Source organism: Ambystoma mexicanum, chromosome 11 (genome assembly GCF_040938575.1).
Source record: "Ambystoma mexicanum isolate Mex_15411 chromosome 11, UKY_AmexF1_1, whole genome shotgun sequence".
Taxonomy (NCBI): domain Eukaryota; kingdom Metazoa; phylum Chordata; class Amphibia; order Caudata; family Ambystomatidae; genus Ambystoma; species Ambystoma mexicanum.
Genome location: NC_090934.1, coordinates 1367841198 through 1367859770, shown reverse-complemented (window position 1 = coordinate 1367859770; position 18573 = coordinate 1367841198). Strand labels below are relative to the sequence as shown.

Below are 18573 nucleotides of genomic sequence, written 5' to 3'. Positions count from 1 at the left end.
TGACCGCAACTAAAAATACAGTTTTAAGAGTTAACAGTCTCAAAGGGCATGTATGCAAAGGCTCAAACGGAGCACCCATCAGAAACTTGAGAACAAGGTTCAAATCCCAACCGGGCACCTGGAAAGGCGACGGAGGGGACACATTAGTGAGCCCTTTCAGAAACCGAGAAATTAAAGGAATTTTAAAATAGGAACACTCTTCAGATGAGCGCTTAAATATGGACAGCGCCGCCAGGTAACCTTTAATGGTACCCACTTGAAGGTCCCTGTGGGCCAAAGAAAGCAAAAAAGACAGAACCATGGGAATTTCACATACAAAAGGATCCACATTCTTAATCCTGCACCAGTCGCAGAACTTTCTCCAACGGCAACGGTACAGAGACTTTGTTGCGGGCCTTCTGGCCGAAGGCAACACCTCCATCACGTCTTCAGGGAGGTCCCAATCCTTATACCTCAACCTTTCAGAAACCAAGCGTGAAGGTTGAGGGACCTGACCTCTGGATGGAGAACCTGCCCCCCCTCCCGTGAGAGCTCTCGGTAGGGAAGACGACGTGGAGGGCAGATGGACAAGTCGAGAAGGTCCGGGTACCACATCCTCCGGGCCCACGCCGGAGCAATGAGGATCATCCGGGAACCGAAATTCCGTAACCTCTGCAGTACTTGCGGGATGCCGGGGACTGGAGTAAACGCGTACAGCAGTGGGAATGACCACTCCACCACGAACGCGTCTCCTAAGGCTCCGTTTGGAGGAAATTCCCGCGAGCAGAACCTCTCACACTTCCGGTTGACATTGGAGGCGAAGAGATCCACTTGAGGGGTCCCCCAAAGGGCGAAGATCTCCAGGAGAATCTCCTGAGCCAACTCCCACTCGTGAGAGATGGCGCTCTGCCTGCTCAGAGCGTCCTCCATCTCGTTTTCGTCTCCTGCCAGATGAACTGCCGAGATCGAAACTTCCTGCTGGATTGCCCAGAACCAGAGCTGCATTGCCTCCCTGCACAGAGGAAGTGACCCTGCCCCCCCCTTTTTGTTGAGGTAGTGCATGGCCACTGTGTTGTCCGCCGGGATCAGGACATTCTTTCCTCGCACAGTCGGCAGAAAAGCTTTCAGGGCTAGCTTGACGGCCCTCAGCTCCAACAGATTGATATGGAGTATGGACTCCGATAGAGACCAACGACCGCTGACTGTCAACTCATTGGCATGAGCACCCCATCCCGTGAGGGATGTGTCCGTCACAATCGTCACCTCCGGCCAGGGCAGCCAAAATGGAGCCCACCTCATCAAATTGCCTTCGTCGGCCCACCACAGAAGGTCCCGGGCGACCAAAGACGGCACCTGAACAGGGTCCGACATCCTGCCGGAGGACTGAGACCACTGGAGCTCGAGTGCCCATTGCAAAGATCTCATCCGCAACCTGGCCTCTGGCACCAGAAGAATGCAGTCTTCTGGTGCCAGAGTCCGAGCAGTCTCAAGAACTCGAGCGCTGGGAGAGTCTGGGCAAGTTGAAACTTGTGCACCATCTGCTGAATGTGATGAGCCCTCACCTGGGGAGGGAAATACTGCCCCAGGGACGTGTTGAGCACTGCTCCGATGTACTGGAGCCTCTGAGTTGGTGTCAAATGGGGCTTCTTTAAGTTGAGGGAGAAGCCCAGCTTGTGGAAGGAGTGGCAGGTGACTGACAGATGATCCAGGACTTGCTCGCGAGAGCGCGCCCTGATCAACCAATCTTCCAGGTAGGGGTAGACGTGAATCCCCCCTTTCCTGAGGTGCGCTGCCACCACTACCATGAGCTTGGTGAAGACCCTCGGGGCGGAGGTCAATCCGAACGGCAGGACCCGAAACTGAAAGTGCGAGTCGCCAACCGCAAACCTCAGGTACTTCTTGTGCTTTGGATGGATCAGCACATGAAAATAAGTGTCCTCAAGGTCGAGAGACACCAACCAGTCCTGAAGTTGAAGGGCCTGGAGGACTTGAGAGAGAGTAACCATCTTGAACTTGTCCTTCCTGAGGAGTTTGTTCAAACCGCGCAAGTCCATGATGGGTCTCAATCCCCCGTCTTTCTTGGAAATAAAAAAATAAGGGGAATACCATCCCTTGTTCCTCTCCGCTACAGACACCAGTTCTATGGCGCCTTTCTCCAGCAGGGATTGAATTTCCTGCGCAAGGAGCGGATCCGGACTTTTCAAAGAGAGATTCCCCGGTGGATTGTCTTGAGGCCTCTGCCGGAAAGGAAGACAGTAGCCGTGGGTTATGATCTCCAGAATCCACACATCTGAAGTAATGGCGCGCCACTCTGCAAGATGCTGCGCCAGCCTTCCCCCAACCGGCGAACCATGGGACATGGCCTCATGACTGAGCTGAAGCGGCTGCGGCGTTGCCTGAGGGCAAAGAGGCAACAGCCCGAGCGGCCTTGGCACCTCGAGTACCTTGTTTTCCACCTCTGGCACTCCTACGGTGGCCCCTTTGACTGGCAGCTCCTCTCGCTTTACCAAAGGATGAGTAATAATGAAAGGAATCTTCCCTCCATTGCTGTCCCCTAGGACAAAAATGCGGAGGTTGTTGAACTGCAGCGCCCAACGACGTCGCTGCAGCTTTTGAGGTCTGCAACCTCTCAAGAGACTCTCGTCAGCCTTGCTGCCAAAAAGATGTTCCCCGTCAAAGGGCATGTTGAGGAGCCGGGCCTGCACATCAGGAGCAAACCCCGACGTCCGCAACCACGCAAATCTGCGTATCACGGTGCTCACCGCCATGGACCGGCTGACGCAATCAGCCATGTCCAAACCCGACTGAACGGCCTCACACATGGCATCCTTGCCATCCTGAACCATGGCAAGGCAACCATCCCTTTCATCCCCTTCGGGAATATGTTCAGCCGCCAAGGAAACACAGTTCCACAGAGTGTGTGTGAAACGAGACAAGGCACATATGGAGTTGGCCGCCTGAAGCGCCATACCCCCTGCAGAAAACACTTTCTTCGCCCAGCCGTCAAAACGCTTGTCATCCCTATCAGGAGGGGTGGTAGGGTACGACGCCTGCTTTGCCGGGGCCGTAGCCGCCTGCACCACCAAACTCTCCGGAGTAGGGTGCTTGGACAAGTAGCAGGGGTCACTACTGGCTGGGCGGTATTTTCGCGGCAAAGACTTGCTCACTGGCGGGAGACTCTCCGGAGCAGTCCAAGCCACCGCCACCCTCCTCTGTAGAGTCATATGAAACGGCAGTACCGGGTCAGTTGATGGACTAATGTCGAGGATATCCATAAGGTCATCCTGAACAAACTCCCCTGGGGGAGCAGACCATCCTAAGTACTCTGTGACCCTTGACATAAGGCACCGGTACGAAGAATCGGCATGAGAGCCAGGCTCAGGCCTACAAAACTCCACCTCCGGAGAGGTGTCCAGCCGACTAGCATCATGCAGGGACTGCCTGAGGTCCTCAAACTGGCTATGGCCCGAGAGAATCTCGTCAGGCACTGTGTCAGGCACTATGCCATCATCAGAGCCCTCATCCACTTCTGAAATGAACTCCAGATGGCGGTAAGAAGGCACAGAACTGGAACCAAAGCCATGCTTGACCTTCAACGACAGACGCAGCGCCGACAGCATCAACGGCGTCGACACAGGCCTCGAAGGCGGAGCCCCGAGCGTGTCCCTCGACATCCTGGGCGCCGACGGCATCGACAACTTCCTCGGAGGTGGAGCCTCGAGAGAGAGAGAGAGTCCGTCAACGACCTCGGCGCCACAGGCATCTATGTCTTCCTCGAAGACTTCACAGGCTCACGCGGTCTCGAGCGCGTCGAGAACCGGGACCTGGACCGGGCATGCCGAGAACGATTCCCCTTGTCCGAGCGGGACCTTTCCCGCGAATCGTGACGACCACCCGAGCCCGAAGGCGTGTGGGCGGTGTCTCTCGTGTGATCACGACCGACCCCACTCAGAGGCGCGGACGGACCAGTGCCCTGCGATTCGAGAATCGCCAACATTTTCTTCCCGAAGGAAGCCCATTCCTCCGGTGTCTCATGCTTGGTGGGATAAGCGACCCGCCGACGGGCGGAGTCTTCGGATGAGGACGGGGAAGGCAACCGATGACGACGCTTCCGGGAGTACCTCGAAGAGGCAGAGGAGTGGCGAGACCGACTCCGGGACCGAGACCCACTGGACTTGCGACGACGCGGAGAGTCGCCCCTCGAGTCGTCCGTCAAAAGCCCTGCAGACCTCGACTTCCGGGGCTTGGACACCTTACCTACCGATAACTTCTGCTTGCGCTCCCGCAAGGCTTTTGACGTGAGCGACTGGCAGTCGACGCAGTCATCCGTGTCATTGGCCTCCCCGAGGCACCAGAGGCAGGCATCGTGCGAGTCTGTGACCGTCATCTTGGACCCACAGTCCCCGCACTTCTTAAAGCCCAGATGCGGTGTGGAAGACGAGGTAGACATCTTCACAAAGAAATATTTCACAAACACCAAACAGGATCGAAGAACCGAGATAACAACAGAAACTCCAAAGAGTGGAGGCGCGCCGAGATTCCCGAAGCGAACATGTTCGCGGAAAAAACGGAACTGGGCTACGGGCGTCGTGCCTCCTACTTATAACATCCAGTGACGTCGGCCGTCGGAGGAGGTCCTCGAGGGCGGCGTATCGACGTCATCGACGCAGGACGCAGACACCGAAGATTTTCCAAAGCAGCAGAGCTGTGGTGATTACGGTCATAGATATGGAATACGTCGGAGGACCCAAACCCCCTCGAATCGTTCCTTAGGTGCTAAAATGTCCGACATCTTCCTATACAGGACATGTTTTGTTACAGGTCCTTTGCTCAAAAAGGTGCGTTCATGTTATACTTAGGCAGCAAGGTCATTTGTAAATCTGTTCTCTTGGCAAATGCTTTTTCTTCCTGGGTGTTTTTTTCCCTCACCCATGAATGACATGCTAAATGAAACGTGCATATTAATTCTCACCAGAGTCCCCCCGCATTTTGTTCCTTTTTTTAAGGACTCGGCCCCTGATTAGCTCTTACTTAGCCCCAACTCCAAACGGATTATAGTCTACAAGCACACATTTAATATGCTCATATATACATATGCTCGCAGGGGAAGTATACACTTCGTGCACCTTTAACAATAAACTCCGTTTGGTCTCGTGGCTTAGTGCTGGGGCTTGAAGACGGGGAACCCTACATATAATTATGCGCCAAAACCTGCCGGCGCCAATAGAACCCTGCGCCCTGATGGCCCCGGTTGACAGGGGATCTGCGACGAAGTAGTCGCGCCGAAATCCGCGGCGCCAAAACGTCCTGCTTCATGGGTGGTTGCAGACGAAGCAGGAAAAGCTGTACAGCAGCGCCACCATGTGGTAACTTTGGAAAGCTGCATTTATAATTGCAATTCAGAAACAAAAACAACAAGCACAAAGCAATCGCTCTGGTCTGAGACACATATGGTGTGGAAGACATAGGACGCTGCTGCGCTTCCGGCACACTATGTTAAAACATATTCTCACAAACCACAAAAGGATAAGACAAAAAAAAGAAAACAAACAGAAGACATAAGTGAAATTAGAATAGGATTTAACGTTGATTACATATATTTTCTATGTTAAGAAGATGCATTCATCATAAACCCTATCGATAGACGTTCCCAGTTTATCAGCTGTAAATCATATTAAAAGTAGATTTGGTGAAGCATCCAAAAGCTATTAAAATTCGAGAAAATAACTGGAAATGTTGCAAGGATAAGATCATTGGGGAGGGGTATGGTACCCTGGCAATCCCTCATCTAGACCAGTCCAAAGAAGATGGTTCAGGAACGCATTGAGCCAGCAACACCATAGATGAGGGAGGTGAAGCAATCTTTAGTGTCCTTGAAAGACCTGGACATTGGCCCCAGAGACCCAACCTTCAAGCTACCCATAACCAGCAGAAGAGACGCCTATTCTGAGAGGATACTCCCGGTCTTTGTTATTACTCCTTGTGGGTAGTTAGCAGTTTCATGTTTAGTTGGCCATAACCCCAAAAGAAACATATTGAACCCACAGTGCGTGATCTCGGCGCGATTCTTGGTTCCAGGTGTACTTCATATCAAGGGTTAGAGGGCAAGGAGTGTGGTTATAAGTTGGGGCTGGAGGACAGCATCATTGTTTGACCCTTGGACGTGGAACTAGTCGGAACTGCATCCCCCATACCCTGCCACCTGTTTTTTCCTGTTCCCTGCAGTGGAATCCCACTGGGGCCCCAATGCAATCTTCATATTGACACCTCTGCCCCCTAAACATACCTGCGATTTAAACATCCTTGGTCTGGCTTCCTCACTTGTGTTTCTCTGTCCCATCAAACCTGGTCAATGTATTAGTCACTGTTTTGTCAGTCAACGGCCACATATGTCGATGGCAAAGTAACCCACCTGGTGACCTTAACAGGGTGGCTGCCCCTCTTGTTTGCATATTAACCCCTGTCTCTCTGTGTGTCTATGGATTTGCTGCTAACACCATAAATTGTGACAAAGAGTTATTTTAACATCCGGTGAAAAAGGTACAATTATAGAGGAGGGGGATACTTTGGCATGTGGCTACATGTACATGAGCACGTGTGTGCTGTGTGAAGAGAACAAGCTCTCCGACTCTTTGCAAATGCTGGCCGGAGTTCTAAGTCCATCAAACGCGGTCTCTTCCTGCTGGGCTTCCACTTGCGCACAGAGGGCCTTTCTGGGAATAAGACGAAGGCGTTTTAACTCATCCCTAAGTGCCAACTGTTCTCTCACCAATGATGATTGCCCTAATGGGAAAAAGATCAAGGAGGCCTCACTGTGCACAGCAAATGTGCAGGGTAGACGGGAGGCCCGAGACTGGTCTTACCTGCCCCAGCACCCCAAGAAAGGGAAAATAGAGTCCTTCGTTTTCACGTTCCGCTTTCTCTCGCACAAAATGTTCATGCTTCCTAGAAACACTAGCACTTCGGGAAAAACAGGGGTTCACAGCCAATGCACTCCCACTACCTGCCACTGGCTGATTCTTATGCACAAGAGGGAGAAATGGAGCGAGAAAATGGGAGCCGCCTTCAGACACCGCTAGGATGCAGACATGGGCGGGGAAGCTGGGGGTGGGAGGCGCGAGTGGTGATCAACAGAAGGTGGAGTGATGACATGTGGAACAAAGTCCTTCTATTCCCCTGGGCATATTCAAAATGCCTTAAAATACTGATTGCAGGGGTCGAAATTGAGATTCAATGAGTAGGAGCTAAAAGTAGCTCCTGGGTATTGCCCATCTACCAGGAGGCAGGAGGTATATCTGTAGAACCAGGATCAGGTACACAACGCACCACAAATGCAAAATAAAAACATTTGTCCACTATGTATGTTGCTTTCTGCTTTAAATGCCCCTTAGATGTGTCTTTGAGTTGCCTTATTTATATTACCATACAAACAGTTAATATCACATATGTATGTTAATATGGCGCCAGTTGGCCTAAGGAGTCCAAAGTAGCTCCTGGCAACTGATGGTTCAAGCTAACCAGGATCTCCTCAGCTAGAAGCAGGAGCTAAATAGCTCTCAGCAATTTTGAACCCTGTGATTGGATGCGCTTCATGCGCGTTAATGTTAAATATCTACATCTGAGGGGTTGTTATGATTCTACTACTCTACCACTTGTCGCTAACACTGCCACCCAGGCTTTGTGAAAGGCCTCAAAAGCTGATCACCCCAAGCCACCAAGTCATCCTCGCATCCACTGTAGGGTGTTGGGGAAACGGCATTGCTGCAGCTGTCGCTGCCGCGCCCCGAACACCGGATCAGCAGTGAGGGTAACTCGAACTCCCCCAGTAGAACATCTCACACATGGAGGCAGGAATGCATGAAAATGGCGTCTGTTTCACTTTTTACAAATGGCTCCAAGCATAATATAACAAAACGTAGTGAGACCATCTCCAGTTCTTCCCCCCACCCCCCAGTCCAGCCTTTTTACAGAAACACCACAAGGGAGGCAGCCCTCAACATGTTGAGCAAAGATACAATTGGGAAGGAATACCTTAACTGGGGTGTCTGCTCCTACATCTTCTTCTCCGTACCACTGACCACAGCGGCCTGCGCCCAAGACCACGCCGACCACCACCGACCCCCACACCTCTCACTCCACTCTGGAACAGTCATTTCCACCCTAGATCTAGCCAACTCCCTCCTCACCTCACTCCCAGCACTCTCCCTCCAGGAAGGCCCCCCACCCATCAAACTCTTCGACCTCTGGCTCTCGAGCACCCTCGCACCCCTCAACCCCAACAAAATGTCCCTTTCAGAGATCGGGACCCACACCCAGGTGGTACACCTCCAACCTCAAATCACTAAAAACCCTCAAGCACCGTCTGGAACGGACCTGGAAAACCATCCCTCCCGCCCAGAACAAAACCGCTCTAGCAACACTAACCAGAGCATATAGATTGGAAATCAGAAAAAGCAAGCGAGCATTCTATGGGAACAGAATTTTAAACTCTCACAACTCTAGCAAGGAGCTGCATAGAATCATTTCTGAATTCAATTCGCCGGGCTGCTCTAACCACCCATTTGCCCCCCCCTACCAAAATCCCAATCCCGATGTGACACCTTATCAGAACACTTCCACAATGTCACCATCGACAGACACTCCGACATCATCTCTAAATTGCAACACATGCTCCCGCCCCCTACCTTCCACAGACCGGCACCCATCCAAATCCTCTTCGATACAAACCATCACCTTTTTCTCTCCAGTCTCACACCTGGAGTTTGTTTCGCTACTAGCACAAAGCTGCCCATCAAGCTCCCCCGAGGACCCCTGTCCACCCACAATCCTCAAAGACATCCTAGCCTCAGCCTGTGCAGGCAGCATCGCAGGCTCAATCCTCAACCACTCCCTTAAATTGGGAACCCTCCCAGAAGCCTTAAAAACCTCCTACATCAAACCCCTCCTCAAAAAACCTACACTCGACCCACTCCTCCCCCAGAACTACCGGCCCATCTCCAACACCTGCTTCATGGCCAAACTCAGACCACACAGCATACAAACAGCTCTGCCTTTTCACTGAAGCCAGCAACCTCCTCGATCCTGCCCAATCTGGCTTCAGACCACTCTGAGGAATGGAGTCCTTCCTAGTGTCTGTCTGGGACAACCTAAAAAGAACAGCAGGATGCGGTCGAACGGACCGAATCCAAAATTTCGCATGGACTAATAGTCCGAAAAATGCTACCACCAAAGGTTCGAACCACCAAAAGTTTGAATCTTTGGTGGTAGCATTATAGGTAAGTATAAACATTTTTAAAAAAAGACTGCAGGGGTATCCCCCGCAATACCCCGCTCACTATACTCTGTAGTATAGTGAGCGGGGTTTTGCGGGCGATACCCCTGCAGCACACCTGCAAAAAAAAGAAAAATCAGGGGCTGTGTGCCCGGTAAACCCCGCTCACTATACTTTACGGGGGCTACAGGGAAAACCCCTGCAGCCCCCGTAAAAAACAAAAAGGAAAGAAAAGGACCCTGCAGCGCCGGTTCCCGATCACAGAATTGAAAGGGAACTGGCGCTGCAGGAAACCAGCGTGAAGAAGAAGGTAAGTAGGGTACGATTATGTTGGGGGTGTGCTGGGGGTGTGGGTGGGGGGTGTGTATGGGTGTGTTGTGGATGTGTTGTGTGTGTTCGCATAAGAAAGGTGCAAACATTTGGTAGTTCGCATCTTTCTCATGCGAACGTTGCGGTCGCTGTAAATTCAGCCACGGCCAGATCACTTAGATTTGAACAACAGATGCAGAAGGTTGCGATGTAGTCATTGTCCTTGACCTCTCTGCCGCCTTCGATACTGTCGACTACACCATCCTCCTAGACAGGCTACACTCATTAGGAGTCAAAGACACAGCCCTCTCTTGGGTCTCCTCTTTCATCTGTAATCCCAGAGAACATACTAAGAGTCCTCCATTGGCTCCCTATTGGTCGACGCACTACCTTTAAAGCTATGTGCATCACTCACTGGACCATCCACAGCACCGGCCCAGAACTCTAAGACAAAGTCACTCGCTACCACCCCTCAATGAAACTCCGATCTGGCACAGCATCTCTACTATTTGTTCCACACTACAACTCTACCAGTCTGGGCGGATCGTCCTTCTCCTTCCAAGCACTGACCATCTGGCTTCAGGGAGGGAACATGGGATTGAAAACAATGTATACACTGGAGGATAAAGACAAACCTACTAGGCATTGTGAGTATTCAGAACGTGCAAGTGCAGAGAGAGAAAAGGGGAAGAGGGAGTGGGGGGCAAGTGCTGGAGTGAGTGAGCAGCAGATGTAAGTGCCAGGTATAGTAAGTGCTCGGTAGGGAGCGTTGAGCTGCAATATGTGGGTAAGAGCAGGCCTACAGTGGCATAGGCCAGTGGGTGCCGAGGTAAGTTCTGTGTCTAGGCAGAAGCTGAGGCGATTTGGTGTGGGAGGCCAGGGCCCGAGGACACATAAGGGCCCTGGTCACCAATCACAGCGATGGCGAGGTTAGCAGAGGAGGGAAGAAGGGAAGGAGGAACAGAAAAGGAAAGTCTTGAGGAGCTTCTGGAATTTGAGGAGGTCCGGCTCAAGAGGGAGAGGAAGGGGGAGGTTGTTCCACAAAAGGGAGCCAGCTCAAGCAAGAGATCAGCTTCCGGCCCTCTTTTTAGCAAAACGCTTCACACACACACACAGTTGGAAGCAGAGGAGTGTAGAGGTCTAGAGGGAGGGTATTTAGTGATAGCAAGTTGCAGATAGCGTGGTCCCTGGCCCCAGACAGCCTTGTGGATGATGCAAAAAGATTTAAATGTTATCCGTGCAGCAACTGGGAGCCAGTGAAGAGTTTTTAGGGCAGGAGAGATGCGGTCTCTGGGCTTGAGGCTAAGTCTTGTTGCCCTATTCTGGATTAGCTGGAAGGATCGTAGGGAGGAGGAAGGTAGGTTCAAGAGAAGGCTGTTGCAGTAGTCAATCCTAGAGAGAACAAGAGCTCTAGTAACATTGAGCTTCTGGGGGAAAGTGAGAAAACAGAATTCCTTACAGAAGGAAGAGTGAAAGTTGGACTTCTTGGCAATGTCCTGGGTGTGAGGGAGGAAGGCGAGAGAGGAGTCAAAGATGACTCCAAGGTTTCTGGCTTTGTATGTAGGAGAAGGGGGAAGAGCCCATAGTCCTGGCCATCAAAACCTTCCCTTCCTCCTCTTGAAACCCTCTTGCCCTCTATACTGTCAATAGGTGCACAGAAACACTGACCCAAACACAACAACACTCCTATCCAGCGGCACACCGTGACAAACTCTCGTCCTCCAACCAAGCCCCTTCACTGAGCCGATCGTACATCACCCCTCCCCGTCCCTCTGGGCCCCTCTCCCACTACTCAGACTTTCATTCCAGGGAGACTACGACTAGCGAGACCAGCAAAATCTCAGTGGATCAAGAAAAACAACATTGAAGCCGAACTCGATGCAAGCTTACAGTATGTATACCTTGCACCACATCTGTGGACACAGACCGCAGGCACAGCCACCCATCCATGCACCCTAGAATGTGGCTATGGCTATGCTATTCCGGTCTAGCAGCTTGCATATCCATCCACACTCAAACCCCTGACATACTTCAACACCTCTGCCATTAGTATACAGCGACAACCTACTAAATGTTTTGGTCTAGCTGGGCACACATCGAATCTCTGGCACTAGTACTCTATCCAACACCACCAACAGCACCCGCCCATGTTCCTGACCTCCGGGCTGCTTACTGGAGTCTAGCCAGCCCATCTAAATCCTAACCTGGCCAAATGCACACATGCATCTTTAATTTAACTCTTAGAACCTCCCACACATGGACTGCGGTCACCAAGGGTGTTCAACCACAAAGCGCATTGAAGCCATACAAATGGGGAAAGGGTGCCATATAAATGAAAAATCCAATACTTACCTCGCTCGGCTCGATGACGGCCACCTTTTCAGCTCCAACTTTCCTCTTCATCCGCGCACTCATAGTGATGCCAGCAGAACCACCACCTACCACCACCACATCGTAGTGTTCCTTTGCAGCGCAGATGCTGCTGCGGTGCAGTTGTCGGTAGCCCATATTCTGGAACGCGGTTTTTAGTAAATGGTGAGCACAAAAGACAAAGGGTGTTGCTCCTGGATTTGCCATAGTTATAGTCAATGATATCTGCGATAAAAGAGAGAAAGCGGCTTTGAATAGGCGGGATAACAAATCATTTCGGTAAATATTGCTTTATTCTTTTCAAATACCAAGCATTTGTCCACATCTGTCCCCTCACCTAGGCAGGATCTGCCTAAGCCCAAAACTAAATTTCTCCAAGCACACGTCTTGAAAGTAATGCCTGGTTTGATAACGCAAAAACATCTGAAGCATTTTGCGGTAAGTGGTCTTCACCATTGTGATATCACAACCATGTAGCATGTTTACACCATCAGCAGCACATATTCCCATTAAAGTTATCTGCTAAAAGAAAAGGTTTCCCTACTGTCCAAAAAATGGACCACCTGTTCTTTTGGTTTGTTTTTCTTACCCCTCTTACAGTAGAGAATTTACTTCCTGCAAAACTGAAGGGTGGTAAGCAAAAGGTTTTCAATAAATCATAACCACTGTCAGTGAATGGGGTAACCCTTCACACTGTCGTTTTTCAGCCTGACATGCCATTACAGAAGGCAGGGGTCCACATTTAGATTTTATGAGCAGGAGCTAAAAGTAGCTTGTGGGTATTGGCAATCTACCAGGAGGCAGTAGCTATATCGTTAGAACCAGGAGCTAGTACAGAGGCAACCACAAATCTAACTTGTGCATGAGATTCAAACACTAAACCTTTGTATATGATGTATGTTGCATTCTGCTTTAAATGCCCCTTAGATGCGTCTTTGAGTTGCCTTATTTATATTACCAAACATTCAGTTAATATCACAAATGTATGTTATTGTGGCGTCAGTTGGCCTGGGGAGTCAAATGTAGCTCCTGGTAACTGATGGTTTCAAGCTAACCAGGCTAGAAGCAGGAGCTAAATAGCTCCCAGTAATTACGAACTCTGAGTAGGGGAAACATACATGTGCAAATTAGGCCTGGTCCTACTCCAAAAAGTGCAGTCCTCAGCAAAATGAACACATTCCTTCTGCATGAGACCCAGGAAACCCCAGAAATGTTTCGGCCTAGCTGGATGTCATTAGTGAAGTACAGCTGCAAACCAATATCATTTAACCTGTAACTCATTGGTGCGTCTCTCCATTGATTACTGTCCCTGCTATCCTTATTTGTTCCTTCGTTTGTTCTATTTTTTGTGTGCCCTGAGGCCTTCAGGTGTGTGGCGCGGTTTATAAGAATTCCAATAAATAGATACATAAAATAAATAAACTCCACTCTCCTCCTGTACACTCATTTAAATCTCTAAGAATGGAAGCAGACCATACGCCGTTGTCAGGAGGAGGAGATACAATGTATGGGCGGCCTTAGCATTTTAGGGCTGGGTTGCTACGGTGGCTTTAACAACAAACAAAACAAGCAGGTCACTATGACGAATCGAGGCAACTCCCAAAGGGGGAACCCCTCCCTCAGAGGCTAGGGAGGTGAGCCCACTCTGCAACACCCTCCCTAGGAATTGAGGCAAGTGGGACCTCACGGGGAGAGACTCCCCCCTTAGGGGACAATGACTCCCGTTCCTGTGAGGAACCTCTAAAGCCAAGCCATATAATGGTATATATGGGACTGTCTCCCATATACAAAAATTCAAATTATCAAAACTTGAAAAAGGACCAAGAGAAGACATGCTATCCACAAGAGGAAAGAGAAGCTGGCTCTTTAACTGAAAAGCCTAGATCCACTGAGACAGCTTAAACAGTCTTTAAAGAGGAGTGGTTGTTAAATCCAAGGAGTAACGAGAGAGGATCACATGGTGAAGCAGGGGAGGTCCCCATGTAACTTTACACTATCTGGAGGCGGGGCAATGAACGAGTGCAGAGCCTGTAGAGTCCAAAAGTAGCTGGAAGCCGAGAGGCGAGCAGTGTGGAAACTGACAGAGACTAAACTTCGATCCGAGTGGAGCCGGATTAGTAGTGGTGGCATGACCACTCTACTACAATGGCAGGGAAGCTGCCTGGTAATGACTCCAAGACCGCCGAGGGGAGACTTTTACAGCTGATGTGGTTCCCCAGTGAACAAGGAGCTAGTTCCGCACATCTAGCTTATACATATGATGTCAACATAAAATCTTGACTATTATTTATGACCGCTTATGCTTTAAATGTTTTATAGATGTGCACTAATGTGTATTTCCCTCAAGCGCAAAGAGTTCCATTCACATAGATGTTTGTTTGGCACCATGTGGCCTTGGAGCCAAAAATAGCTCCTGGTAGTTATTGGCATTAGGTTAACCAGGCTCTTGTAGTCTACAAGCAGGAGCTAAATAGCTCCCCTGTTGCCTCAATTTCTAACCCTGCCAAGTTGGGAGAGAGGACAAGCCATGTCAGGTAAAGACGCCGGCAAGGAGATGAACGAACAAGAGAGATTTCCCAGAGAACCATACACAACCCTGAGACGTTGCTACCTGAACGAGAAGGTAACAGAGAACCTGGGAGGAACAGCAACCGAGGCAGGAATCATTATCTGAACACTGAAACTCGTCCCAGTAGAAACGAAAAAAGTGAGAAAGTAAATCTGACCAACTTGAACTGCCTGGGTGAAGGAAAGAGAACTGTAAGAGAGTTTGAAAACACGTCAAAGAAAGTGAGAAAGGCTGGGAAGCCTTTATGATAAACAACTTACGAGAAAGTACATTATTATCATGGAAAGAAGGGAAGATTAACCTGTGTGTGAAGTGAATGAACGGCATATATAAGAACAACAAAAGATGAGGAGCAGAAGGCCCAAGAAACCTTCACAGATAAGGCAAGAGAATAGAGAGGAGAGAAAGGGGAAATATACCGGCAAGAGAAAGAATACCATAGAGACTTAGATGTTGCCTAAATATGCAAACCCTTCCAAGATTAACCTAAGGAAGCAAACAGACACAAGAAAAGCAATTACATCAAAGGAAGGGAACAGCAAGAGTCAGAGAGTTGAATGAGCCAATATGAGGAGCCATGAAAAACTCTTTGAAAATCAGGTATTGAACTGGAGTTTAAAAAACTAAAGAACAGTATAAGAAGCAACTGTCAGGCAAAGGAAGACATTCCCCTGAGTTTATTCTTTTTTTTGGTTTAACTTCATGGTAGGGTTTGCTAAAATTCGTATTTGGACGGTGGACAAATTCTTTTTGTACATTTTGTGATGATTGACGAGCACCTTAGTTAGTAAAGTAGGTAGGTACCATCCTATAGCAACAGGGATAGTCTGTTTTTAACCATATATTTTAATGAAGTCATTCTAAAGATGCTCTCCGAGAATCTGCGTCGTCCTTCGGATCCACCACAGTCCCCAAAAGAGGACTGAATTCTAAGAAAGATGCTGGATAAGAGAAACGTGTCAATGACATTGGCAGGGGTTGAAATAAATGAATACTTGTGAAAGGAAATAAATGGACTGAAGCAAACAGAGCCAGAGTGGGAACGTGCTGCTTGTCCCGGATCCCGTCTGCCATGTCATATGTCCCTCGTCATTCGCCATAGCATTCGATCTGCAAGAGCGGAGTCCAAGAAGCCTACAATGAGGATTTGGGGGGGGGGGGGGGGAAGTGTCCTGCTGCATACACCATCAAGCAAAAGACTTCAAGTTTTAGCAAAATTAGGTTTTTCATGCAATATTAAGAAGGTATGGGCACTAAAGTTATGCATCACCCCATAACCCTTTGTAATTCCAGGTTCCACAATGAACTTCGATTGGGCACAATTAATAGAAGTAATCTTATCTGGGATGTTTGCGGTGAAGCCCACAGTTATTCTAGGTGCAGTAAAAACCTAGAACTACTTTTGTCATAACACACAGTTATACTAGGTGAGTAAAACCTAAGGCTGTAATATACAATTAAAGGTGCTTTTGAAATCAGGGAACCCCAGATCGAGGTAAGCAGTAACTCTTGTAACTTATTTTTGGATGGCACACAGCTAACACAAGGTAAGTAAAACCCACATACTTTTTTTAACGTCACAATGAAGGGGAAAGTAAAACCCAATGTTACACTTTAATGAACAGTTATTTTAGGTAGGCAACAACCTAATACAGACTTATTCTGGACAGGCTAGCAGCAAGTCAAGGGAAGCAAGACCCATTTGGGGGACACTCATACAATTATCCTCAAAGGACTAATCTGGTGATACCAACACTTTATACTTTTGGGAAGAGGCACAACCTAATCACAGGAAGAGGCACAACCTAATCACAGGAGAGTAAAATACCTTCACATCTACTTTCTATTAGACTGGCAAAACAGTTGCTAAGGAAGAAAAGATGTTAACCATAGTTTTAAGAATAGTGTATCACACATTCAAGATGAGTCAGAACTTTTGTAACTGTACCAACCAACTATTTATAAGTAATTTGTAAACACTTATTTTCTTTCCTAGGCAGAAGTCCCAATCCCTTGACAGTCTTTCCCTTATTTTTGGAGCATGAGTGTTTTCAGTGGCAGAAGGGGGGGTCACTAGGACTAGTGACCAACAGGCAGTGTCAGAATAGGTTCTTTAGTAGCAAAAGTCAGAGTTCCTTAGGAAAACTGGGCAAACAGGTGAGTACTTCACTTGAAAGTTAGAAGAGGGTCCAGGGGCTTCACAGAAGACACCCAAGCAGGATTCTAGCAGTGGGACTGGGTGCACTGGATGAGAGGCCTCCCCATCACAGAAAGCAACCCACAGCTACACAGAAATCATAACAGGCTTAAAGTAAGTACATACCCAAGCCAACACAGTACCTCAGCATTGAAGATATTTGCAGCAGGAGAACTTCAGGGTCTGCAGCCAAATACCCGGTCAGTGGATTCCTTGTCGTGGAGACTAAAAACAAGACCTCAGAAGGAACTTTGCAGCAGGGATCGATGAAGAAGGCTCTAGGCAAGGTTTTCCTTGTGGCTGAATGCAGTTCTGCGGATTTGGCACCTTTTCAAGTAGCACAGAAGAAGACAGAAAATCACGGTTGAATTCTCATTGTTACAAAGGTCCAGCACTTCGGTGAGGGGACTTTGACTTGATTTGTGTCTCTGGAGATCCACCAGGATGCCCACAAAGTTTCAGCGAGATTCGGAATTCGGAAGACTGTGCACCGCACAGTGGCTTGAGGTGCTAGGGTATTGGGGTATTGCAACAACGCAAGGTCGCATCAACAAGTGGGATGGCTCAAAATGCAGGTCTCCTGGAGTCTAGTGGGTCTCACCAGGCTCTGGGTCAGGGTTGTCGTTTTTGGAGCCCCGAGGTCGAATGGAAAAGAAGGGCTATGGCAGGCTCTCTGGTCGCTGGAAATCGTCTCAGCTGCTTTTCCTTCATCTTCCTCTTCGGTTTAAGTTCCAGTGGTCGACATATCTTCAGCTTCCAGGTTCGCAGTATTTATCAGGAATTACAGCACAAGCTCTGCATTCTCCCCCCACATTTTACAAGAAGGGGCGGTCTGGTTGTCCAATCAGGTTAGCCAGCCCGCCCCACCCCCCCACTGGGATTTGTCCCCATTCAAGCAAGGCGTAAGACAAAGGGCTGGGGAGTTTTGGACTCCTCCCTCACTTCCTGCTCTCCCAGACAGACTGGAGCTTAGGCGGGGAGTCCAGGGGACTCCTGCCGAAGATAAAAATCACACAAAGGAATTTCTCACCCTGGATGTCAGGGGAAGGAGAAAGAAAACGACAAGAAACACTAAAATGGCGAAAAAAGAAGACAGGGGCCATTTTGGTAAAAAAAGATACCCTTAAGTAAAGGTGCACCAAATGAATACAAGGTGTCACTGCCACCAGCCATTGAAGGTACGCGTGTCACTGTAACAGAATTGATACAGTTTTAATGTGAAAGGGGATACATTGCATCTCCCCAGCAGTCCACATAAGGTGGGGTGTGCTGGTTCCACTTAACAAAATGTAAAAGGGATCCAAAGATCCTTTCTACCCATGGGAACTGTAGTGCACTCAAGGTTAGCACAAGAAAGCTAAAAAAGGGAGCCTCTAGGGCAACCCAGCAACAACAGGCACAACACATACTTACAGAGGAGAAATCTGCGGCAACTGTCCAAGCATTCCAAAATCTGCAGGCGATTTCTAACATCTGTGGAGAATTTTGAAAAAGTTGTTAAAGTGGATAACTTTAAAAATACACTATGGAGAGTCTTAAAAATGACACCCATAAAAAGAGTTAAAGATTATGTGAGTGTGGAAAAATGTTCCCACTCACTGAGGTATTAAAGAAAAATATCCCACTAATAAAGCAAAAGGTTCTGGGGTTGAACCAGGAAAGGAAGATTTACCAGTTCTGTGCAAATCTTACCTAACAGTCACTTGTAATGGTGCACATTTTCCCTTATATGTACTCCAACCCCACCAAGCAAACACAAACCCCTACCCTCCACAAACCCTCACACTCACCAGTTCTCCATCAGAATGTACACTCCCAAACTTCACACACTCCTAGTCGTGTGCAGTCACTTGCTCCGTCACACTGCCTAGTCAAAAC

General features: G+C 48.9%; 1 protein-coding gene across 4 annotated transcripts in view; it reads right to left on the bottom strand.

Annotated features, from left to right (window-relative positions):
* Positions 1–18573, bottom strand: part of SQOR (sulfide quinone oxidoreductase) — a 329005-nt gene that overhangs the window by 160559 nt on the left and 149873 nt on the right. For 2 of the 4 annotated variants that reach the window (XM_069624946.1, XM_069624947.1), the window contains exons 2-3: positions 18109–18168; positions 11912–12154 (exon numbers count right to left, since the gene is read on the bottom strand). In XM_069624946.1, coding sequence (XP_069481047.1) covers positions 11912–12154; positions 18109–18168 — 303 coding nt within the window. The remainder of the gene's footprint in view (positions 1–11911; positions 12155–18108; positions 18169–18573) is intronic. The other 2 variants (XM_069624949.1, XM_069624948.1) reach the window with 1 other exon arrangement.